Raw genomic sequence first — 25,899 nt, forward strand, 5'->3', positions numbered from 1 at the left:
TTGTTACGATGTGGACTCTAGGGATATTATATCCCTGTTTGTGAGATTATTTAGCAGTTAACAATGTTGAATCTTTTCTCCTAGTTGAGGAGGGCATAACAACTTGGTCTTGGGGGTTTTAAAAGGTGTGTGTAAAACCAGTTACCATGTCATCACTCAGATGTTATTTCTGTTTGGGATTCTGAAAATTCCTTAGATTGCTTCAAATGGGTGAGCCCAGAAGAGACCTCATTATGCATCAAAAATAAAAATTCATTTAGTCTGCATTGATGGAGGTGGCTGTTGATGGAGACATTGGACAAGGAACTATTTCCATTGCCTTTTAGTCTTCATCCTAAAACTCCTTTTACTCTTTCTTCTTCCTATAGAGTTATCAGTTGTTGGTTCTTCAGAACACTGTTGAAGTGGCTCAGTTTATCAATAACAATCCGGACTTTTTACAACTTGCTGAGTCATTCTGGAAGGAACTCTCCTACCTTCCCTCTCTGTATGACTACAGCGCCTATCGAAGACTGATCGACCAGTATGGGACACATTATCTTCAGTCTGGGTCCTTAGGAGGAGAATACAAAGTTATCTTTTATTTGGACTCAGAAAAAATCAAACAAAGCGGTAGAGTATTAAAAATATTGTTATATACAAGCATCGCAGGGATTTTAATTAGTAGTTAAACTTTAGAGCTTTGAAATATGACAAATAGAGATTAAATTGCAAAAGAATCAAAACTTGCAAGAATCTGTTATACTCTACTCAGAATCTTCCAGGGTTTAAGAAAAAGCCTGCCTACTCTTTTGGATAGTACCCTGAAGTGAGAGTTAAGCCATTATCATTATTGCTATCTCTAGAGGGTGTTGATTGGATTTTTAGAATACTTTTTAATCTTCCCCGTTTCTCAGATTAAGTAATATTCCTCGAGGAAAACTAATGAGGAGTTTACTGATATTGCAGAAATCAAAACGTTTCAATGAAGTCTTTTCTTATTTACCTCTGTTCTTTACCACTCACATTCCTTTAAAAAAAATCTGCTCTGGATATCGTGAGTTTGCTTACTACCTGAAAGTTGTAACAATAGCTTAAATTTATTGGATGCCTTCTTCTAGACAGGCAGGTTGCCTATGTTAGCAATAATCCTCACTGCTACCGAGTGAAATCCAAGGGCATACTGATTGTAAGCCGGTCTAACTGGCTCCAGCATCAACTTAGCTTTTTCCTTACGCTATGTTGCTGCAGGAATTGCCTGCTTTTTGTTAGACTCAGGGCACGCTACTGAGTTCATACTTGGTTGACTTCATGATGGGGGAATGTTCCTCACCAGCTGCTGCCATGTTGGAGAAGAGTGTGTGTCCTAGTATCCATTCCTCCTTTCCAGAGACCTTTTGGCTTATTTACGTTCCAAGTCCAACCTGCTCCTTTCCAACTTTGTCCTGAAGCTCGTGGCCACACTTGCTTCTCTATCCCAAATCATCTTGTTAGCATCTTACTCTTCAGTCAAGACTTTCTTACCACCTTGAAGGAGAGTAAGGCTGCTTACCTGAGATTCAGAGGAGGTCTTGTAGCCTTCTTTTGTGAGTGAGCTACAATATTTTTCTGTGTTTCCATTGACTATTTTTTTTTTTCTATTGGGCTTAATTTTTACCAATTAAGATTTAATTAGAATGTGAGCTTTTCCAACCTCAGCAGGTTGGAAATGAATGCACAAGCACAGGTTTTTGTAGCAACAACAGAGGTAATATTTCTTTGAGGAATTAATCCAGAAAGGGGCTTGATCTAAACTCAGTTTCATGACCATTTTTTTTTTCTTTAACGCTTAAAAAGAAACAAAGAGGATTTTTTTTTAAGCTTTCTGAGTTGGTAAAAAAATTTTGAGTAAAAATTTTACTCTTGAGCAGTTTTTATTCTTAAAAGTTTTAAGTGAAATTAATCAAGGATTCTGGGCTATGTTATATGCCCCCAATTGTTCTTTAAGAAATACTGAGTTTGTTATAATATAGTTAGTAAAATTATATAAAAATATATTTCTACCCTTTATTATTTTCTATCCTCTTTTAAAAAAATGCATTGGCAAAACTCCATTTGATAATGAGTAGAAATTGTAACCATCTAAGATTATATGTCATAGGAAGAAAATGTAGAAACCAGAGATGTTAAAGATGGAGAGACTGAGGCACTAGAACTAAGATTTTAGGAATTAATTGCTGTAGAACCAGAACCCAGCTTTTGGGGTCTCCAGTGGGTGGGCTGGAGGCCATTGCACATCTACTTTTACCTATTTGCCTTATGCCTGAGAAGCTGACTGCAGTTGGGTAAAAGGTATCACTCTGTGAGGTGCTCATTTTTTGCTCCCTCCACTGTTTCACCCACCCCCACCCTCTGGTCAAAGTTAACAGAAGCCAAGAGCAGCTGATCCATTTGAATGTAATTTTCAGACATGTGATGCTTTACCCCTAAATATAATGCATGTATCTTATTTTGTTTATAACAAACATCAAATATCACTTTTTCTGCCCCTTGACCCTTCTAGAGCACTTGAAAATGTACGTATTGTATATTTTTGATTATATGGCCCCAGTGATAGGAAACAACCTCTTATGCCACTCTCACACCTGGCCAGCATCTCAAAGGAGATTTTCAACAAATGTGGAAACTAAGCACCTTTAAAATTTTTCCCCCCAGGTTTTAGTTCAGAGCAGAAGAAGGAATGTGCTTCCTCACATATCAAGTTTTTGTTTAAATCATCAGAGCACACATGCAAGGAGATGGAAGAGACCTTAAAATTGGCTGCAGGTAAATGAGAAGGGGGTAATTTTCATTACAGACTTACCTCCATCCCTCTTTCTTGTGGTTAATTCCTGGTCTCCAAGGGCGTTTGAAATTCTAGCGGGTGTTCTATTTTGTGTTTTTGAAATACTTGGTTATTTTTACCTCTGATCTCTCTGTCATATGTCATGGCAGTGATCCATCATGCAGAGTGGAAATTTCACTGGGTATCTCTGTGTACTGTAGCTATGTCCTCAGTGAACACCATCTTTGTTTCCTGTGAGGAAGGTTGACAAACAAGCCTAGAAAAATGACAGCAAGAGGAGAAGCTTCAGTTTCACTCTGTGACATGGATGCTCAGTGCAGTTAAAAGTTTTTGGTGCATGGTGGTGGTGGTGACGGTGGTGGCAGAGTGCGGGAGGTGGTGTGTTAGTCTTGAGTGATTGAAGAAGGAACTGGAAGGGTAAGCTGATTTAGACTGTGTCTAGATGCCATGTTAGGGACTTTGGGTTTCATCCTGATGGCAAGGGATGCCGTTAATACAGGGAGTGATTAAATGAAAGATGACAAATATAAAGTTGTAGCGAAAGAAGAGGCACTGAAAAGGAATAATCTGATAGGATAAGAACCAGAAAAGATGAGTAACGTGGAAGGTAGAGGAGAAGAAATCGACAGCGAGAAATGCTACAGCGAAGTGACGTAAGAGGAGGTCTGAAGACGTCATTGGATTTGGTGATTAAGACTTAATTGCCTTAAAATGAAGAGATTCTTAGTGTAGTAGGGATGGAAATGAGACTGTGGTGCATTGTGTGAAGCCATGGAGCAGCATTAGAGCTCAAGTTCTCTTGGAGTGATGGCAGAAAATGGGATGAAGGAGAAGACTGACCCAGGTGCTAAAGTCCTCATCGAGGAAGTGAGGATCCTTTAGTAGATGACTGCAAGAAGGAGGGAGACAGAGTGTTAAGCCAGGCTTAATCCCTCATTCACTTACTTTATTCATCAACTATTTACGGAACCTATAGTGCACGCAGAAATTGTTCTAGGCACTGGTGATACAGCAGTGAATATGCCAGGAAAAGCCTGTCTTCTTGGACCTGATATGACAAAGGAGGAGGACAAGTTTTTGAACAACATGGAAATACACTGATCTGGAAATAGAAATGAAAGTGGGAGCTTTGAGAAGTTGTTGACATCAGTTATCAGTTGGGCTGGTGATTGGAAGCTGCTTTCTGATTTTATTTTATTTTAATTTTGCTTTGTTTTATCTTATTTTATTTTATGTTTAACAAACATGTAGCACTTATGATGTGCCCAGCACAATTTTAAGTGATTTACAAAAATTAACCAATGTACTCCTACCTAAGAACTGGGTATTATTCATATTTCCATTTTACCGACAGGGACACTGAGGCACAGAAAGGTTGCCCAAGACCACAGTTGGGGTCAGGCACAAGATTCCAATGTCTGGCTTCACAATCTGGGCCCTTCACTGTTGCCCCAGGCTGATTGTCTAGGGGAAGAGGGCCAGCTGGAGCACAGAGCTCACTGAGGTGTAGAGAGAGAGGCTACAGGCTTAAAAATAAATATAAAAGCTGATTTCTTAGACTCTGTAGTTTGTAAACAAGCATGTCAGTTTAGGTGGTGATTCTCAAATTTTGGTATGCAAGAGGATTACCTGGGGCAGCCTGTTCAAATGCTGAGTACTTGACTTTTCTCTCAGCTACGTCCTTCTATGTCTTGGCTGGAGCTCAGAAATCTGCAGTCATTCTAGGTGATTCTGATTCCAGTAGTTCAGGGACTGAACTTGGCAATACACTGCATTAAAAGTGTGACTATTTGCATTTTAAAATGTAACTAACAAGGAAGATGAGGAAGCACTCAGGCAGTTCTTTAAAAATATGAGACTTTAATAACTTCTGATGATAAAAGTGTAATTTTTGAATTTGCAAAATTTTATGAAAGTGTTATGAAATTGCAAAATTTAATTAAAAAAGGAAATGAAAATCAACGTTAAGTCTGATCAGCAAGTTAGGAACTTCCGGTCATGACCAGTGTGGAAATCAATTAGACACGGAGATGAAAGTATTTCTGAAATTATAAGGCACAGAAATGAGAAAAAGGATTTGATTAGTATTCAAACTTTTTAGAACACTTTTTATGTGTTAATATGCCTGTTAATAGCATTTTGGTTACTGTTAGTATTCCAGATGCAATGAACTTTTTCCTCCCAACATTTTCTTATGAAAATTTTCAAACATACAGAAAAGCTGAAAAAACATAGTAAAAAACGCCAACGTACCCACCTCTTACATGCAATAATTATTATTTTGATGTTTTGATATATATATATCTCATATAGTATTTATAATGTTGACTGTTTAGCAATGCATAAATATATATTTAAAATATTTGTGATATTTGCTGAACCATTTGGAAGTTTCAGATGTCATGATGTTTCATCCTTAAATACATGCATGTATCTTTTGAGAAACAAGATAGTCACCTGTATAACAAATTTTCTTCTTACACTAAGAACATTAAGAATATGAATAATAATTTCTTAATAATCATCTACTGTTAGGTAATGGTTGTGTCTCTTTTCTCTCTTAATAGATATTATTTTTTTGAGTAGTTTTAGATTCACAAAACAATTGAGCAAAAAGTACAGAGAATCCCTATATCCCTGCTGTCCCCGCGGGCACAGCCTCCTCCGTTATCAGCATCCAGGCCTTAGTGGTCCATTTGTTACAACTGATGAACCTACATTGACACATAATAATCACCCAAAGTCCATAGTTTACATGAGGGTTCACTCTTGTACATTCTGTGGGTTTGGAGAAATGCATAATGACATGTATCCATTATAGTATACAGAGCAATTTCAATGCCCTAAAAGTCCTCTAAAGATCCTAAAAATCCACTAAAAATATTAAAAATCCCTCCTACCCCACTTCCTGGCAATCACAAGTATTTTTACTCTCTCCATAGTTTTGCCTTTTCCAGAATGTCATACAGTTGAATGGGTTGTGTTACTTCATTGACTTTCAATTTCATATGCTCATTCTCATTTCATTTGTGCATCCAGACTTATTTCGTTTGATTTCTCCTTGAGTAGGAACTCAGGGCAATGTGTCACAAGGGGTCCCATTTGTCAGAGGGGGACGTCCTGGCCTTGTGTCTGGCCTTAGTTACCTGGAACTGGACAACCCTGCTGGAAACAAATGGAGATATTCTCGCTGGGCAGGATCTGTGACTGAACTTCCGCAAATCATAAAACAAAAGGTATGTGACACACTCTGTTGAAAGCACCAAAAAGCAGTCATATTTATTTGCACTGGGAAAATGAGATTAAATTAAGGTGGTTAAACAGAGAAGGCTGTAAGTAGCGTTTTCTGTATCCCAGTTATGTTTTGTATAGTAAAATGAATGCATACATAATAGGAAACAAGTTTCATTATCTTGTATGTCCATATTTCAGTTGTAAAGGTTAAATGTCTTGTAAATCCCAAGAGAAATTAATGCTAAAATTTGCATTTCAAGCTTTTGACCTAAATTTGATTATGTTTTCCTTGGTCCCTGATTCAGAGGAGTTATAGATTCTTGCAAGAGGAAGGCATTTAAGGGCTTGTCTAGTGTTACATTTGTCAGATCACCTTTCTTCCTGTGGCCATGGCTTGTAGGCTCGTGGTCATGCAAATTAGTTCTAAAAAGATAGAATCAATTTGGCTGGCAGAATTTTAGGATGTTTTATCGGCACAGTCAGTTCTTTTATAACACAACATATGTGTTCCTAAAAATCAGAGAGCTAGGCAAAATTGCACAATAAAGATCACAGGGCTTATGGGAAAAAATGTGTTAGGAACACAACACTCAAAAACTTTTGTGACACTCATTAAAAGAAAAAAAGAGGCTCCAATAAAAACAGTAGCAGTTTTATACATGTTAAATTTTTAAGGAATGCACGGACTGCAATAAAGGTGGCACATTACCTAGAAGAGGATCTGAAGCTTGCTGGGTGATGGGAGGGTTACAGATTGTGAATTATTGTGAAGTGGTAGAAGGAGCGCTATCAGAAATGACAGACAGTCGTAACACCATTTGTGGTTGGTGTGGTTTATTATACAGGTGGTGAACTAGATGGGTGTTTGAGATGTGTGCTTGTGTGTGAGTGTTTTGTGTATTCTTATGCAGCTTGGTTCAGTTGTGTGCAGTTTTCTGTGTTCACCCCGTGTTTCTTTTTTTTTTTTTTTTTTAAATGTATTTATTTATTTATTTATGGCTGTGTTGGGTCTTCGTTTCTGTGCATGGGCTTTCTCTAGTTGTGGCAAGCGGGGGCCACTCTTCATCGTGGTGCGCGGGCCTCTCACTATCGCGGCCTCTGTTGTTGCGGAGCACAGGCTCCAGACGCGCAGGCTCAGTAATTGTGGCTCACGGGCCCAGTTGCTCTGCGGCATGTGGGATCTTCCCAGACCAGGGCTCGAACCCGTGTTCCCTGCATTGGCAGGCAGATTCTCAACCACTGCGCCACCAGGGAAGCCCCACCCCGTGTTTCTTATGGACAAAATTGTACATAAGAAAACACAAAATTTGTGATATACTCATTTTATTTTTTAATATCTCAATCTCAATGGAACAAATTCACATTTTCAAAATACATGTTATAGCAGAAGTGATTCTATAATCTATTCCCTGCCACAGGAGTCAGGCAGTGTCCCAGGTCCAACCTGACGTGGGTTTTTTTTTTTTTTTTTTTTTTGCGGTACGCGGGCCTCTCACTGTTGTGGCCTCTCCCGTTGTGGAGCACAGGCTCCGGACCCGCAGGCTCAGCAGCCACGGCTCACGGGCCCAGCCGCTCCGCGGCATGTGGGATCTTCCCAGACCGGGACACGAACCCGCGTCCACTGCATCGGCAGGCGAACTCTCAACCACTGCGCCACCAGGGAAGCCCCAACCTGACTTTTGAGATTAAGAAACTTGGACACATTTATAAACTCAAAAGTTACGAGTGCTCCTCAGGTACCCTCCTGACACCATACTGAGCCCAGTTGCCTCCCAATAACAGTGACAGTGGGAGGGGCAGTTTTTCCTGGGAAGTCTTACCTTAAAGTGTCATTCATTAATATTCAAAATGATCTATTTTCATTGTCAGTATCTCATACAAATCTTTAAAAATCCTAAATTGTTGTTTAGGGTAAAAAACAGACATTCTTTTCCATTCTCAACTATGTGCTTTCCCACATAGGACTGTAACTGTCATAGCTATGTTAACTTATTAGTTGGACAGGAAAGGGACAGAGAAAGAAGAGACATGTTACAGGTAGATAACCATGCAATGCTGTTCAGTTCAGAAGAGCTTGGGCAGAGATGGAGGGCAGTGTGACCCTCTTGAGCTAATCTCCGTACTCGCAGTGGTGCTCTAGCCAACTCACTCAGACTCTCTCAAGAGCCAATGGTGCAGGTCTCTTCCCAGCTCTGTGCTCAGGGACATCATGGTGGTAGCCTGAAACTGGCCATGGTGAGAGTAGTTACACTGCAGAAATTGGCAAAGGCTACAAATGAGAGCCTTTTTGTTCCTGGGAGAGCAGATTGTTAGAGCTTAGCCAATCCATCTCCGGTCTTGAAGTTGCTCTTCATCAGAACTGTCCAACACAGAGCGATAATGCCTACCTGTTTTAAATTTCTTCAGGGATAGAGAATCATAGTCTCCATTAGAGAGATATGTTAAGTATCTCAGAGTCAGGATATTTAATCTCAAATTTAATTGCATTTTCTTCTTTACTGTAATTTAAGTGCATTTCCTTTTCTTCTATCCTCTGCAGGAGTGGAAATGTGTTATCTTCAAAATAATCTTTCAGTAACTAGAAAATGAACATCCTGTTGGTTTTTTAAAATTTTATGTATGCACACAAAATACAAAAAAATATTCCCTCCCTATCTCTTTCTAATTTTCCCTAGGTTTGTCTTGTAAAGGTAGTGAATTGCTTTCTTTTTTTGTTTGAACAAGAAATAGTTGGAATTAAGATAAGAGTGGCTTTTGATTTTGTTTCAGTGGAGATTGAGCCAAAATGCTGAAAGGAAAATATTCTCGCTCCAAACCCTGATTACTGACCGTGATGTCTTTATCTGTGTAGCTGACACCTTTGTATGAGCTGGTAAAGGAAGTACCCTGTGCCTCTGTGAAAAGGCTATACCTGAAACGGGCCATTGAGGAATATCTCGATGAATTTGACCCCTGTCATTGCCGGCCTTGTCAAAATGGTGGCATGGCCACTGTGAAGGGGACCCAGTGTGAGTGCCATTGCAAACCATACACGTTTGGTGTGGCGTGTGAACACGGAGCCCTCGTAGGGGATCAAGCAGGTCAGTGTGCTGCATTCTCTCAAGTTATACTGGACACAATGAAAAGGGAATTACCCTTTCCCTCTGGCCTCTGAGAGTGTGCTTCCTCGGGTATGGAGAAGGGGAAGTCTCATAAGGCTTTGAATTTGTCTCTCCCTCCCTATTCCACCTCCGGGTTGTAGCTACTGAGGTCGGGCCCTTTGCCATCTCTCTATTTTCCCATCTGAACTAACAGAACTGCCTTCTACTCTCCACTCTCCATTAGAACAGATTTATGCCTGAAACACCTTCCATCCTTCCATAGTCATCTCGGTAAGGTTTTGTCATAATTTAGGTCTACAGAGCTTGTGTCTGCACTGACTAACCTTTCTGGTGGCAAGCTCTTGGAAACACCTCTATTTCTATTTTGTGTTATGTCCCACCAATCAATCATTCACAAATATTTGTTGAACATTGGCTGTGTGTTCAACAGTGCATTTGGTGTTTTAAGTATTTAGTATGTGAAGTTCACTTTATGAGTAGGCAAAGTATGAGATGATTTGTGTATATTTATTTTTATATTCATTTGTGTGTCTCTCTCCTCTAGAAAGCTTACTTCTTAAATTCGGAACTGTTTGATTCCTTTGTTTATTCCCACAGCCTGACATAGTGCTTGATTCATAAAGTCACTTAATAAATGTTTGATAAATGAATAAGTACATGACTAAACCACGGCTGCTTATAGACAAGCATCAAGAAAGCATCCTTGCCTCCAAATGTCTCCCCAAGTGGCCTGTCCTGGTAAACTAAAATGCCACCACTGCGATTCATTCCTTTGAGGCTTAGATTTACAGCTATCTGATAAAATGGACGCTCCCCCTGCTGGTGAGGAGTGGAGTAGCAGTCATAATACCTCAAGCTCTTATTACCTACTATTAACATACTCAGGGGACTATATTATTAACTCGATTTCTAATTGTGGAAGAAAGGGTAAGGAAGATCATGGGAAAAATGATACAAATTATTTTAGTTTTTTTGTGTGTGATACTGAGGAGTGGCTGTGGAGGGAGTGGAGGGAAGAGGGATGTAGGTCACACAGTAGAAATAGCTAAGGAGCAGTAAACACACCCATCTATTATCAGAAGTAGTGCTTTGGGGGAATAGTTCCTGAGATCAGTTTCTAACTAGGAAAGCAAAGCTCTTAGAATATGCTTCAAATTCTCTCTAATGTCCTCCAAGGAATATGATGGGAAAAATACTAAAACCTGTGAGCTGTGAACCAGCCCTGAGGTAGAAGGTGGCCAGAGCAAGTTGAGGAGGTGCCTGTAGATTGAAGAAGGGTGCTGACAGGAGGTAGAAGCATTTTTCCTACTTACATATTTCCTCATCTTGTACAGCACCAGCCCTGGGGTTGGCAGCCTGGAGTACCCAGTAGACCAGGGGTCCCCAACCCCCGGGCCATGGACTAGTACCGGTCCATGGCCTGTTAGGAACCGCACGGCACAGCAGGAGGTGAGTGGCAGGCGAGGGAGCGAAGCTTCATCTGTATTTACAGCCGCTCCCCATCGCTCTCATTACCACCTGAGCTCCGCCTCCGGTCAGATCAGCAGCGGCATTAGATTCTCATGGGAGCGCAAACCCTCACAGCACGAACTGTGCATGTGAGGGATCTAGGCTGTGTGCTCCTTATGAGAATCTAACGCCTGATGATCTGAGGGGGAGCTGAGGGGGAGATGCTAGTGCTGGGGAGCGGCTGCAAATACAGATTATCATTAGCAGAGAGGTTCGACTACACAGAGACCATAATAAATCAATTGCTTGTAGACTCAGATCAAAGCCCTATCAGTGGGTGTCAAGTGAGAACAAGCTCAGGGCTCCCACTGACTCTGCATTATGGTGAGTTGTATAATTATTTCATTATATATTACAATGTAATAATAATAGAAATAAAGTGCACAATAAATGTGATGCTCTTGAATCATCCCGAAACCGTCCCCTCCTCCCCAGTCCATGGAAACATTGTCTTCCATGAAACCGGTCCCTGGTGCCAAAAAGGTAGGGGACCGCTGCAATAGACTATGCTCTTCTCATGCCCAATCACTGCTTTAACATTAGGAACTTATTTGCCTTGCTAAGAGACTGTGGGGTGATAAAAAGAGCCTGGACTCAGCCTAAGACCAGGTTACAGTCTGGATATGGTTCTTGCCCACCAGTACAGCATTGTGCATATCATTTAACCACTTTGTCTTGGATTCCACACCTATCAAATGAGAATGTTAACAGACCTCTTGGTCACCTCTATTCGTTCTTGTGAGAAGTAAATGAATAATAAAATACATGTGAAAGTGCTTTGAAACCGTTGTAAAATAATAAACAAATTTAAGGTAGTATTGCAAGAAGTTCGTTAATGCGGCCTTAATACGGGCAATCCTAGTCAGTGTGCAGAGACAGTCTGGCCACTGTGGAGACCTCAGTGAACAGAGTGAAGGTAATAAACCCCAGATCGTCCCCTCCCCCAATAACCACATAGTAGGAAGCTTAGCTCACTGAACTCTGAAATCTTCCTCTCCAAGTACTCTCTGAACCATGTCTCTCTTATTTACAGGAGGGGTTGATGGAGGGTGGAGCTGCTGGTCCTCTTGGGGCCCCTGTGTTCAAGGGAAGAAAACAAGGAGCCGAGAATGCAATAACCCACCTCCCAGTGAGGGTGGGAAATCCTGCATTGGAGAAACGTCAGAAACCAGACAATGCGAAGACCAGGAGTTGGAGCATTTGCGGTAATAGAGACCAGACCTCCTGGCAATTATGTAAAACTCAGTGCCCTCTGCAGTAAGCACGGAATACATGATTGCTGCTATTGAAAGATTTAAACCTTAAATGGTGATTTTTATCAGGGAGTGCTGTGCTCTTAGCATTGGGGTCAGTTGAAGGAGAGGCATATTGTGGCCAATTTGCACTTGTGTGCGTCAAGCTTTCCTGACGCAGGTGTTACAGAAGGCTGGGGAACTGGAAAGCAGTCTGGCTCAGTGGATGCGAGCAGCAGCTTTGGCATCAGGCAGACCTGCCACCTACTTGCTCTGTGAACTTGGGCAAGTTAGGATAAAAATAGTAGATACAATGATAATAGGATATTGCCTGAGGTTAAGAATATAAAGTGATTTGTACTGTGCCTGGCATATAGTAGGCATTCACTAATAGTTGCATTATTTTTCAGATATACCACTCCCTCTTTTTTTTTTTTTTTTTTGCGGTACGCGGGCCTCTCACTGCTGTGGCCTCTCCCATTGCGGAGCACAGGCTCCGGACGCGCAGGCTCAGCGGCCATGACTCACAGGCTCAGCCGCTCCGCGGCATGTGGGATCTTCCAGGTCAGGGGCACGAACCCGTGTCCCCTGCATCGGCAGGCGTACTCTCAACCACTGCGCCACCAGGGAAGCCCCCACTCCCTCTTATTTATTTACTTTGGACTAAGCATGAAGCATACATTTGAGACAGCTAACATCTTCACTGATTAGCCCAGGTGTCTGATACTAACTTCCTGTTTGCCAGGACCTTGCAAAAGCTATCTTCAAAAATGCTTCATTGCTGGACTTCCCTGGTTGTCCAGTGGTTGAGAATCCGCCTTCCAATGCAGGGGATTGCGGGTTCGATCCCTGGTCGGCAACTAAGATCCCACATGCCACAGGGCAACTAAGACCCAACGCAGCCAAAAATCAATCAATTAATCAATATTAAAAAAAAAAAAGCTTCGTTGCTGAATCATACCCCTGGGTTAGAGTTGTTTATGCCACACCCCACTCTTTAATACTGTCCTTATTAACCTTTTCTGATCAGGTACTGGCAAAAATTCTAGAAAGATAATTTGAAGGTCAAGTGAGTTGAGGAAATGTGTAAGATGATTGGGTATCTGGTATTAGCATAGGGAGGTGAGATGCCTTATTCCTTGGGTGCTTTGTAATCCAACAATAACCAATATCTCTTGGCTGAGGAAGCTGACAAACGTATGGGATTCTGGTAGGAGGGACCAGAGAAGCTCATCAAGATTAGGAGCCCAGGCTTGCCTGGTGGCACAGTGGTTGAGAGTCCGCCTGCCGATGCAGGGCATATGGGTTCGTGCCCCGGTCCGGGAAGATCCCACATGCCGCGGAGCGGCTGGGCCCGTGAGCCATGGCCGCTGAGCCTGCGCGTCCGGAGCCTGTGCTCTGCAACGGGAGAGGCCACAACAGTGAGAGGCCCGCGTACTGCAAAAAATAAAAAGAAAAGATTAGGAGCCCGACTACTGGAGACGAGGGAGGACAAGCCCTGCACACACCCTGATCTTGTCAGAAACCCCACCCTTGGACTGTTGTTATAAACCCCTCATCAAATCCTCTGGCAGGGAGTGGGGGGACACACATAGTTTTTCAAGGCAGGAGCCCGCTGTGTCCCCCTTTGCCTGGCAAAGTACAAAAACTATCCTTTTCTACTTCACCCAGAACTCTGTCTCTGAGATTTGATTCGGCATTGGTGTACAGAGATGCCGAGGTTTTGGCATCATAATCATGATAACAATGACATCTATCATTAAACAATGATTTTCAGCAGTGCCTCTGAGGTCACTCTCCACCAGTATTATCTCCACTCCAGAAACAGGAAATCTGAGGGGAAGCCTTACAAGTAGCCTGTGAATGTTGCCACCTTCTGAGCTGAGTTCCTTACATTCTTGCCACACACTGAGGAAACTCAGATGTGAAGTATAAGCCTAATTTTCCTTTTTGTACTAAGGAAGAAGAGGATATTTCCTCTCCTCTGAGCACCAAGAAGAGTGAGAATTCTCTCAGTGCTTCCCTTAGGGTGCTGCTGTCCATCCAGCTTTATGTCTACAGGCAGAGGAAATACGCCCACGGAGGGAGAGGTCTCCTCAGAGACCCTCATATTCCCAGAGATCTGTGCTCTTGAAGGCAACATTCTCCTCCTACCAGAGTCTCATATGTTTGCCAGCTTCCTCAGCCAAGAGATATTGGTTATTGTTGGATTACAAAGCACCCAAGGAATAAGGCATCTCACCTCCCTATGCTAATACCAGATACCCAATCATCTTACACATTTCCTCAACTCACTTGACCTTCAAATTATCTTTCTAGAATTTTTGCCAATACCTGATCAGAAAAGGTTAATAAGGACAGTATTAAAGAGTGGGGTGTGGCATAAACAACTCTAACCCAGGGGTATGATTCAGCAATGAAACATTAAAAAAAATTTTTTTTAAACATTTATTTTTAAGTTTTATTTATTTAATTTATCCTTGTTGCACCAGGTCTTAGTTGTAGTGTGTGTGCTCCTTAGTTGCAGCATGTAGGATCTAGTTCCCTGACCAGGGATGAAACCCAAGTCCCCTGCGTTGGAGGGTGAATTCTTAACCACTCTACCACCAGGGAGGTCTCTCTGGTCCCTTTAATCTTGCCTCAGGTGGTTACTTGGATGCTTCTCCCTTGATTAGCAACTGTTCAAATCTGCCCTTTGGAACTCAGGGAAGGCCATGGAGGCTGGAGTCTTGCCTACAAGAAATGGGGAACGAAAAAGTCCTCTGTGCCTTGGAGTCCCACAGGGCCCTGCTCGGCTTCAATTACTGTGAGCTCCCCTAAAGATTGCCTTGTGAGAGGTAGAAATAGCATGATTTTAGGAGCTTACCTAGACATGAATCCAGCCCTGGTATTTTTTACTCTATAACCTTGGACAAGTTATTCAAACTTCCTGAGCCTTTCTCCACCTATCTCATGGGGTTACTGTGAGTGTGAATTGAGCTGAGGTACATTTGTCGAACATCTGTCAAGATGCCTAGCACATGGGCTTCCCTGGTGGCGCAGTGGTTGAGAGTCCACCTGCCAATGCGGGGGACGCGGGTTCGTGCCCCGGTCCGGGAGGATCCCACATGCTGCGGAGCGGCTGGGCCCGTGAGCCATGGCCGCTGAGCCTGCACGTCCGGATCCTGTGCTCCGCAACAGGAGAGGCCACGACAATGAGAGGCCCGCATACCGAGAAAAAAAAAAAAAAAAAAAAGATGCCTAGCACATAGTAAGCACTCAGTCAAAAATAGTTATTATTTTGTGTTACCTCTCGCAGGATCACAAACTTGAATTACCTTATTTTCAATACAGAATTAATTTTGTGTTAAAGGTATTTAAGAACTAAATAGCAGGAGAAAAAGTGGGTGTGAGACAGGTGACCTCTAGGGATCCCATAAATCATATGTGTTGTCCAATGGCTTTATTTCTTTTTCTTTTCTTTGTTTGTTTTCCATACTACTGATCTGGTAGTTATCTTTTGGAAGCGTGAGTTGATATTTGTGTTTTCTATCATGGGATGTGATCAGATATTTTATTCTGAGAATGACAAAAAGATCACATCACAGAGCAGTGTCCACTACTTACTTGATGGAGTCCCTTCAGATGCAAATGAAAAATTCACTGTGCTGTAAAATATTTGTTAGATTGTGGAAAGTCCATCATGTTAATTATGTTTTGTTTCCTTTTCCTTTCAGATTGCTTGAACCACATTGTTTTCCTTTGTCTTTGGTTCCAACAGAATTCTGTCCATCACCTCCTGCCTTGAAAGACGGATATGTTCAAGTTGGTTATAAAAGATACTTTTTTCCTTTACATACACTGTTCATTCCAAGTTCTAGCTGTCTACTGATGTCATAATCTATTTCCTCCTTCCATGATGAAACAGTGCTAAAAACATTTTATGTGTGCGTTTTAGTTTAGCAGTGAGGGTTTTAGTTTGTGAGTTTTCTTCTTTGGCCCAAGGGGGTTAGAATTCTTCAGGAGGTTATATATCTCCTGCGGTAAAGGAAATAAATATCGCCACCCAATGAATTAGAAATGTAATCATGCCAGAGGGTAGCTAAACATTTCCATTCTGAACACGAAAGTAGGAATCTATAAGCAAGTTTTTCAGCATAGAGAACTTACCTGGTTCTTTTCACTGCAAGGAGTCTTTTTAAATTTTTCATAAATACAAGGGTTGGGGTAAAGCATTAGGTTTATTCCAGGAGCCAGTAAGACATTTAGCCAGTGTCTGGTGAGATATGGGTCATTGTATTATACTTGAGCAATTTTCTTGTTCAGGAAGGAACACAAGTCATCTGCCATTTGTCATTCTGGGAAATTAATATGGCTTTGGGGCCATATTAATTCGTGTGCTCTTCTCACTACTTCTTACGATGAGGCTTTGGCTCCAAACATCAGGAAGTATCTCTTCATGGTACATAGGAGCTATTGTTCATCAGGATTTTCTCAATGCCACCAGCCTTGGTTTCTCCATGAGGAATTTGCCTCTCAAATGCCAGACCCTTGAACATATGCTCACTGAGTGTTTGCTGAAATTTCCCTAAATGTAGGTACTGTTGGGAGATGTGTATGTGTGTGTGTATGGAGAGAGAGAGAAAGTGAACCTAGACTCTCTAGCACTCATATTGTCCCACCACAATCCATGAAGTTCCTGAAGGAAATATGCTTATAGAATGAGGCCAGGCAGACTCATAGACTTCAGCAAACCATGAAGCTGCTGTCTTCAACTGTAGTGCATGTGGTGTCCTGTAAGGAGCTGGGGGGGGGGTTCCAAACACTGTCCCGTGGACTGGCTACATCATAGGCACCCAGGAAACATAACAATAGATTGCTGCTTGCCCATTGTTCTTTTTTTTTTTTCTCATTTTGTAAGTTTAGTGTAGAGCCTGAGAGTTTTTTTTTTTTTTTTTAATTGTTACTAATGGTTTTGACAGAGACGGCCAGGCTTAGACACTGTTGAGTTAGACTTTCTCATATAGAAGTCCCTTCTGTAAGGCAGTGGAAGGCCTAGGGGCTAGAACCAAGGCAAATCAAATATCTTTCCCCATTTTCTTCAAATCACAATGCCAACCTGGGTGCTCTTTTTCCTACCAACTCTCATGATGGAGCCAGACTGGGCCAGGAAGAGCAAGACTGTCTGTGAGAAGAAGGCGCCACAGAATTTTATTCTATTGCCTACAGCAGAGCTGGTCCAGCTCCACGCCCTCTCCCAGACCACTTTTCTTCCCCATCTTCTTGAGTAGCTGAGAACTAGATGGATAAGGAAAGGAACCAAGAGAGACACCAAACAAGAATGATGACTCCCTCAAGGCTCAGACTTCAGATTCTTCCTTGCTTCACAATGGAATCTCACCTTCTGGCATTATAGGCTAATGGCATGTCCTTGAATCTGACTCAGCCTCAGCATCACTTCCCTAGGATGGGGCTGGGGAGGGTAGTGGGTGAAGATCAACATCATGCTTCCCCTGAAAGTCATCAGTGGGAACCTCAGACTTTCGTGAACATGTCGATAGGACATGTGAACATTTCTGCCCGTTCATAATGACACTGGGCAGTATTGCCAATGGACAGCCCATAACACCTCACTAGGAAGAGTTGACTGACGAGGACATTTCCAAAATCCGATGCTTTCCTGAAAGTATAATAGAAGTTACTTGAGCAGTGACCACTAAAGTAATTTCAGTAAAATATTTAGTATAATGCTTGGTTTTGGGGAGCTGCCAATAAATTATAGTACAGTGGCATTAATAGCTTTATTTCAATTAATAGTGGTACCAGTGTTTTGGCTAGACTCTACGGGAAAAAATAATTTTACAGACAATTTTCAAAATGAGTTATTTGAATGTAGATTGCCTGATGATTAAAGAAGTCATGGTTTATAGGCTGAATATATCTAAAGAAACATTTTGTGAATGCAAAAGAGACATTCTTCCTCTCTCCATCTTTTATTTCTGTTTAGGATGAAGGTGCCACGTTTCCTGTTGGGAAAAACATAGTGTATACTTGCAATGAAGGATACTCTCTTGTTGGAGACCCTGTTGCCAGATGTGGAGAAAATTTACAGTGGCTTGTTGGGAAAATGCATTGTCAGAGTGAGTGGCCTTGATTATAGTATATAATTTAAGATGAAAGAATAGTGTGGAAAGGAATAAATCAGGATATATAACTGCTTACCATATGCCCATGTCTTGATCTCCTTTTCCTGAAAGGCTTATATGATCCTGTCCAAATTTCAGGAATATCTTGAAAAACCCCTCAGCTTTCTCTAGTTGTTAGTGCTCCTGTTAGGTGAGGCACATTTTATTGCAATTTTAAAGTTTCTGGTGCAAATTAGAATAGGTCAGGGAGCTCAGTTCTGGTTAAGACCATCAGGATATTCTTTAGAGTTTAATTACCAGGGATTTACCCAATCTACTTCTTTAATGCTTTTGATCCTATTTTGTTTAGATGTAGGCATCTGAGTAAGTGCTTCTGCATGTTGTATCACCCTAACGCTATTTTCTGGTTTCTATCTCAGCTGTGCTACAATATAAGGTTCTTCAGCAGATGGATAGACAGCACTACAGGGATGTATTTATCCTGTATCAGTTGGTCTAGGCTATGTGAGGAAAGTCCTAGTGCACACAGGTACATTTTATTCTCTTGAGTACATACATATTAGTAAAAGTTCTGAGTTGTCAGGTATACATACATTTAGAGTTAGTAGATGCTACCAGTCTTCCAAGTGATTGTACCAATATACATCCTGGACAGAATCTGAGAAGTCAAGATTGCTCTGTATCCTCACCTACACTTGATATTGTCTATCTTAATTTTTTTTTTAGCTATACTGGTGAGTGTGTAGCAATATCTTATTTTTCAATTTGTATTTTTAAATTTGTATTTCTTCTGATGACTAATGATGTTAAGCCTGTTTTCATATATTTATTGGGTATTTGGATACTTTTTTTGGTGAAGTGGCTGTCTAGTCTTTTGGGCACTTTTTCTGTTGGTTTGTTAGTCTTTTTCTTACTGATTTGTAAGGTCTCCTATTGTTCTCTCTCTTTCTGTCTGTCTCTCTGCCCTAGAGTCCTTGGGAAGAAATAAACTGTCAATATTGCCGAAATAGAATATAAATATTCCCTAGCTAAGAGTATTAAAGCCAAACTTTAGTTCTTTTAAAAGATTAATAAGACATTTCTGCTTGAAGAGCTTCTTTTTCTTTATTGTGTATCTACTGGTGAAAAGTTGTCCCAGTATTTGTTCATCTAAAACGTTTTTATTTTATCTTTACTTTTGAAGGATAGTTTTACTGGATAAGGAATTCTAAGTTAGAAGTTATTTTCTTTAAAACCTTTAAAGATTTTATTACATTGCCTTCTGACTTCATTGTTTTTTAGTGAGAAGTCAGCTTTCAAGTTTATTGTTTCTCCTTTGGAAATTGTATTTTTTTGGTCTGGCTGCTTTTAAGATTTTTTTTTTTCTTTTCCAGAAGCAACTCTACTCCAATGTGCCTAGGTGTGATTTTCTTTGTCTTTGTCCTCGTTGATCTTCAAAGCACTCTTGAACCTGTGCTTTAATGTCTTTTGTCAATTTTAGAAAATTCTTCACCTTTGTCCTCAAATACTGCTCTGTCTCATTCTTGCTCAAGTCTCCTCATGAGACACAAATTATACATTTTTTAGAATGTATATACCTATACATATGTGTGTGTGTGTGTGTATTTATATATATATATATATATTTCTTTGTTTTGTTTTGGGTTTTTTTGCCATGCCCTGTGTCTTGCAGGATCTTAGTTCCCCAACCAGGGATCGAACCCAGGCCCAAGACAGTGAAAGTACCGAGTCCTAACCACTGGATTGCCAGGGAATTCCCTACATTTCTTTGTTTTACATCAATTTTTCTCTCTCTGTTTCATTTTAAATATTTTCTATTGATCTATATTCCAGTTTATTAATTCTCTTTACAGTTGTGACAACCTGCTTTCAAGAACTCTACTGAGTTCTTTTTTTTTTTTTTAATTTATTTATTTTATTTGTTTCTTTTTGGCTGCGTTGGGTCTTCATTGTTGTGTGCAGGCTTTCTCTAGCTGCAGCAAGCAGGGGCTACTCTTCCTTGAGTGGGCTTCTCATTGTGGTGGCTTCTCTTGTTGCGGAGCATGGGCTCCTAGGCATGCGGGCTTCAGTAGTTGTGGCACATGGGCTCAGTAGCTGTGGCTCGCAGGCTCTAGAGCGCAGGCTCAGCAGTTGTGGTGCATGGGCTTAGTTGCTCCACGACATGTGGGATCTTCCTGGACCAGGGTTCGAGCCCATGTCCCCTGCATTGGCAGGCGGATTCTTAACCACTGCGCCACCAGGGAAGCCCGTCTACTGAGTTCTTAATTTCATTTTCCAATTCTAGATATTCCATTTGTCTACTTTTCTATACTTTCTAATTCTTTGTTGATAATCTCCATCTTCTAATTTCATTTTTCCAACATATTAATCATAGTTATTTCATGGTCCATGTCTGTTAACCCCATCATCTGAATCTGCTGTAGATGTTTCTATTGTGGTGGTTTTTTTTTGTTTTTTTTTTTTTGCGGTACGTGGGCCTCTCACTGTTGTGGCCTCTCCCGTTACGGAGCACAGGCTCCGGACCGCAGGCTGAGCGGCCATGGCTCACGGGCCCAGCTGCTCCGCGGCATGTGGGGTCTTCCCGGACCGGGGCACGAACCCGTGTCCTCTGTATCGGCAGGTGGACTCTCAACCACTGCACCACCAGGGAAGCCCCTCTATTGTATTTTTGAACGTTAGATTAGTTTTGGTTGAATGCCAGATTTATATGTAAAAAAAAATACATATGGATGATATTATCTTCCTCTAGAAAAGATTTAGGTTTGTTTCTGGCAAGAACAAGGCTTGTTTATGTCTGCTTTACCTTTATCTTAGGTTGTATCCATTAAAGGATCATAAGGGAAAGTATGGGATTTCTACTGAGGCTCCTCTTTGTAACAGGACTGGACTCTAATTTTTGGTCTCCTAGCCCTGTGAGACTACTAAAAACTCTATGCAGCTATTCAGCCTCTGAGTTGCAGCTTTCTCCTTAGTTCAGCAGCCCTTCAGCACATTAAAAAAAAATGTTTTTTTTTCAAATTTACAAATAACCTCAAGGACAGAAGCATTACCAAACGTTGTAATCACTACTTTAGACTTCCCTTTTTCTAGAGTCTTGGGCCTTCAAATTTCCATTGCTCTGATTGTTGTCTGTTGCTCTCAGAAATACTTTTTCTTTAACTTTGTACAGCCTTTCTATATGTCTTAGTGGGAGCATTCATGTGAAACCAGCAAATGTGTCATGGCCAGAAATAAACAAATCTGAAGCTAAATTATTAGCTTTTTGAAGGCAGATTATGTGACTAGTGTTTTGTGTCCCTAGTAGCACACAGCATATTTGGCAAAATATAGGCACTCAATAAATGCTGATTTTGAATGAATGAATGGATTGTCTGATTAAAATGGTGCAGAAATAAAGCAGTACTTTGTAGAATATTGTCCAAAGTCCACTAGAGAGATTGTCAAGATTTTTTTTTTTAATCATGAATTCTGAGTCACCTTCCATGACTATGCATGTTTCTCATTCTTCTACTTGTTTTTTCAAGTAGAAGATTTGAGCTAACGAATGTGATGGAATAAGAAAAGATAGAACTGGGAAACCAAAAATGATTTAACACTTTTATGGTTGCAAGGTTAAAGGTGGTTCTTTAAAGATTTCAGATAGCAAAATATCTAATTGGGTACATGCTAATGATATGCAAATGAACACAGCTCTTGGGAAATTTCTGGTGGGACTTCACCAGACAAGAAGTAGCAGCTATAAAAAGTCTGGTTTTAACAGCAGGCTGGACTTCAGGACTCCAAAAGGCTTATTCATTTTAAGTTGTCACATGGCTTTGAGGGCAGGGGTGAGAGAATGGGAACTGTTTTGGCCTTCAGTTATTCATGTCATTAACATGCCAGGCATGCTGGGATATGTCTTTCAGGGCATCCTAAGAGTGAACTCACCTCTTCCTCCTTGTCCTCTAATTAGAAAAAGCAGAGCAAGTGTATCAGCACCATTCAAGGCTGTCACTTTTCTTTTAAAAGATGGTTTAGGAAAGCAGTGACCCTTGTATTCTTCTCTCTTTTCTCTTTAGAAATTGCTTGCGTTCTACCTGCACTGATGGATGGCATACAGAGTCATCCCCACAAACCTTCCTACACCGTTGGTGAGAAGGTGACCTTTTCCTGTTCAGGTGGCAGGTCCTTAGAAGGTCCTTCGACATTTCTCTGCGGATCCAGCCTTAAGTGGAGCCCTGAGATGAAGAACGTCCAGTGTGTGCAAAAAGGTGAGTGGCTCTTGGGTCTGTCCAAGGACACGTACACTCAGGGAATGAGAGTCCTTGCGGCAGTTCCTCAAGGCACTGAACCTCCATGACGGAGTCACTCCCTCCATCCCTGCCCTGCTACAAGAAGGAGGTCAGTTCATAGAGTGGGTAACAGACTTTTTTGCACATGGCACAGATAGACTCACAGAATTCAAGGAAAGGCAAGAATAGCCCTGGTGATTCTGAAATTTTAACTTAAATCCTTCATATCAAAGATTAGCTGTATATTTGTTAAGGTGCCAAGAAAATAAAGAATTTCTAAAAGCTGATTTCTGGTTTCCTCCTGATTTTTAAAAATGTACTTTTATGAAGTATAGAGTTGAGATCATAATTTATATAAAATTCTGTATGTTTCATTTTTGGGCTCTTAGAGTTTATTAGTGGTATTGAAATTGAAAATATAAAAGCACTTACATATAACCCTGCAAAGCAGAGTTATTGAAGGAAAAGTAGTGTGGTTTGTGAAGTTGTTCTTTTTTTTTTTTTGCGGTACGCGGGCCTCTCACCATTGTGGCCTCTCCCGCCGCAGAGCACAGGCTCCGGACACGCAGGCTGAGCGGCCATGGCTCACGGGCCCAGCCGCTCCGCGGCATGTGGGATCCTCCCGGACCGGGGCATGAACCCACGTGCCCTGCATCGGCAGGTGGACTCTCAACCACTGCGCCACCAGGGAAGCCCGTGAAGTTGTTCTTATAGGTAGAAATCCAAATATCCAGTATTTTGAACACATGGCAAATTAAAATAGTTTTTAAAAAAATTTTTTATTGGAGTATAGTTGATTTACAATGTTGTGTTAGTTTCGGGTGTACAGCAAAGTGAATCAGTTATACATATACATATATCCACTCTTTTTTGGATTCTTTTCCCATATAAGCCATTACAGAGTATTGAGTAGAGTTCCCGGTGCTGTACAGTAGGTCCTTATTTGTTATCTATTTTATACATAGTAGTGCGTACATGTCAATCCCAATCTCCCAATTTATCCCTCTCCCCCCTTTCCCCCTGATAACCATAAGTTTGTTTTCTACATCTGTGACTCTATTTCTGTTTTGTAAATAAGTCCATTGGTATAAAATGGTCTTTTAAGAAGCTAAGGCAGGAAGAGATTTAGAAAGCCAGACTATTTCTTTTAGAGATACTTAAAATGGGATAGATTTGTTTTCAGAATAACCTCCTCTTTCTTTACATTTTTTTTAAGAAATGGAAAATATTATGTTTGTAACAATTAAAAACAAGAAGAAAATCACACTTGCATTCTATTTTATATGATATTCTTATTTCTTGAGTATATAATTTTTAATTCGATGCTGAAATTTGTCTTCTATGGTGAAGATGAAGTAGTTGATTCCATGAATAGTAATATTAGGTGAATTAGATCTTCACAATTGAAAAGAGAGCACTCTGTGACTGATTGTGTTAAATAGATCACAGAGGACAGAATGGGAGGGCTGCGTGTCCAGTGGAATGGCTGCCCTGCCTGTTCTCACATGTTCTGTAGCTGTCAGAGCAGAGACAGCTGCTTTGTTTTCTACATGCACTGAGGTATAACTATGAGTTTATTTGGGATAAAGTAATGGACCTGTACCAATAATGCTAAAATTAAGGAGAACAATGTACAGTTGATGGGGTTGCTCTTTTCTTCCAAATGAGATTATATACTTTATATACTTGTTTTTTTCTGAAATGTCTTTTTCAGTCACTTTATAACACATTTGGTATGAATTTTCTCCCACTCAGTAGCAAATCCTATTAAGGTTTTAATTAAGGGTGTTTTTCAGATCTGTGTGTTTTTCAGAAGACTTAGATAACAATAATAACTACCCTTAAAATAAGCCTATAACAAACCAAAAGTTCCAGGTTTGTCAGCCTCCAGAGTTTTAAAATACCTGATGTACAAGTATTTAGTCTTTTTTATATTGTGGTAAAATATACACAACATACAATTTACCATTTAGAAATGAGCAATTCAGTAGCATTAAGTACATTCCCATTATTGTTCAACCATCACTGTCACCCGTCTCCAGAGCTTTTCCATCTTCCCAAACTGAAACTCTGTATCCGTTAAACACCAGCCCGTTATTTATCCGCACCCGCATCAGTACTCAGTCTTGATGGGAAGATATTTGATTTTAAAATAGTAAACGTACATACTGTAGGTGGGTCCTAAGAGTGTGTTTACTTGGGTTAGTCAGGCCATGAAGATAACAGAGCTATATTCTTTTTAAATGCAAAAGTCTTTGGTGTAGGTAATTCTACAAGCGATTTTCCGCAAAGAAATTATAATAACTTTTAGAAAATATTTAAAATCTGAAATTCTATCCTTATGAACGGTTAGCAAATAAACTGCTAATAATAATACAGAACTAATGTACATGGCTTAATCACTGAACTTCAGTTTTGATCCATTTAGATGAGACTTTCCCAACCCCAGCACTACTGGAATTTGAGCCCTGATAATTCTTTGTTGTGTGAGCCTGTCCTGTGCCTTATCAGATGTTTGGCAGAATCCCTGGTCTCTGCTCACTAGATGCCAGTAGCGTCTCACAGGGGTGACAACCAAAAATGTCTATTGACATTGCCAGATGTCCCCAGGGGCAAACATTTGCCCCTGGTTGAGAAGCATTGATCTAGATAATACCATTAAAATATTTTATTTTGGAATTACTTAGGATTTCAGAAAATTTGCAAGTATAGTTTCCATATACCCTTTACCCATCTTCCCATAATATTAACACCTTACATACCTTGACACAATTTAGTTGGTCAAAACCAAGACATTAATATTAAATAGTACCATACTATTGACTACCCTACAGACTCTATTCATACATCACAGTTTTTCCACCGATATCCTTTTCATGGTCTAGGATCCAATTCAGGATACTACGTTGCATTTAAGATAATATCATTTCAAATTGGGCGATTGGGATTGACATGTATACACTGGTATGTATAAAATTGATGACTAACAAGCACCTGCTGTGTAAAAAAAAGTAAAAGATATAATACCATTTCAAAGAAAAATGTTTAAAGGATAAGTACTTGCTAGAGACCTTGCTGGACACGGCAGGCATACTTCACCTTGCTACCATTTTCACAAGTTTATGCCTTCCTTGTTCATGAGATTTTCCTGTCATGTCTAAAGCTCTTATGTTTTCCGAAGTAAGGAAGTATTCCATAGTTTGTGCACCCATAAAAACACATCCTTCAGACAAATGACCTTTATAGATATATCCAGCAGGTAGCTAGTTTTATGATGCAAAAGTATATGCCACTGGATTCCATTGTAATGAAGCTGGCAGGAGGTGGAAATTGCAGGGTGGTGTAGACTGTTCACATTGTAAGCAGGCATAGCCTAGGCCGTGGCAAATTATGCTCTTGTAAGTTGGACCAAAGTGTTTTCCTGTCAAAACTGGAATGATGATTGGCTTTCTATCAGTTTGTAGGAAATATAAAATAAAGGAAAGGATTTTATTAATGTAAGTACCTCCAGACATTCAGTCACTGTTGAGGGGAGACCACTTGGACATTTACATGTAAGAGGTTATTATAGTTGTCCTTGAGATACTGAGAGTTCTTCTTGTATAGGTCAAGTGAGGGTATGCT

At 40.6% G+C, this 25,899-nt stretch overlaps 1 protein-coding gene across 1 annotated transcript in view; it reads left to right on the forward strand.

Moving 5' to 3' along the window:
- Nucleotides 1-25,899, forward strand: part of C7 (complement C7) — a 52,921-nt gene that overhangs the window by 21,951 nt on the left and 5,071 nt on the right. The window contains exons 8-15 of the mRNA XM_065873640.1: nt 369-612; nt 2,674-2,784; nt 5,873-6,039; nt 8,889-9,117; nt 11,681-11,852; nt 15,596-15,683; nt 17,866-17,998; nt 22,063-22,254. Coding sequence (XP_065729712.1) covers nt 369-612; nt 2,674-2,784; nt 5,873-6,039; nt 8,889-9,117; nt 11,681-11,852; nt 15,596-15,683; nt 17,866-17,998; nt 22,063-22,254 — 1,336 coding nt within the window. The remainder of the gene's footprint in view (nt 1-368; nt 613-2,673; nt 2,785-5,872; nt 6,040-8,888; nt 9,118-11,680; nt 11,853-15,595; nt 15,684-17,865; nt 17,999-22,062; nt 22,255-25,899) is intronic.

This window comes from Phocoena phocoena, chromosome 3 (assembly GCF_963924675.1).
Source record: "Phocoena phocoena chromosome 3, mPhoPho1.1, whole genome shotgun sequence".
In the NCBI taxonomy this organism is placed as follows: Eukaryota; Metazoa; Chordata; class Mammalia; order Artiodactyla; family Phocoenidae; genus Phocoena; species Phocoena phocoena.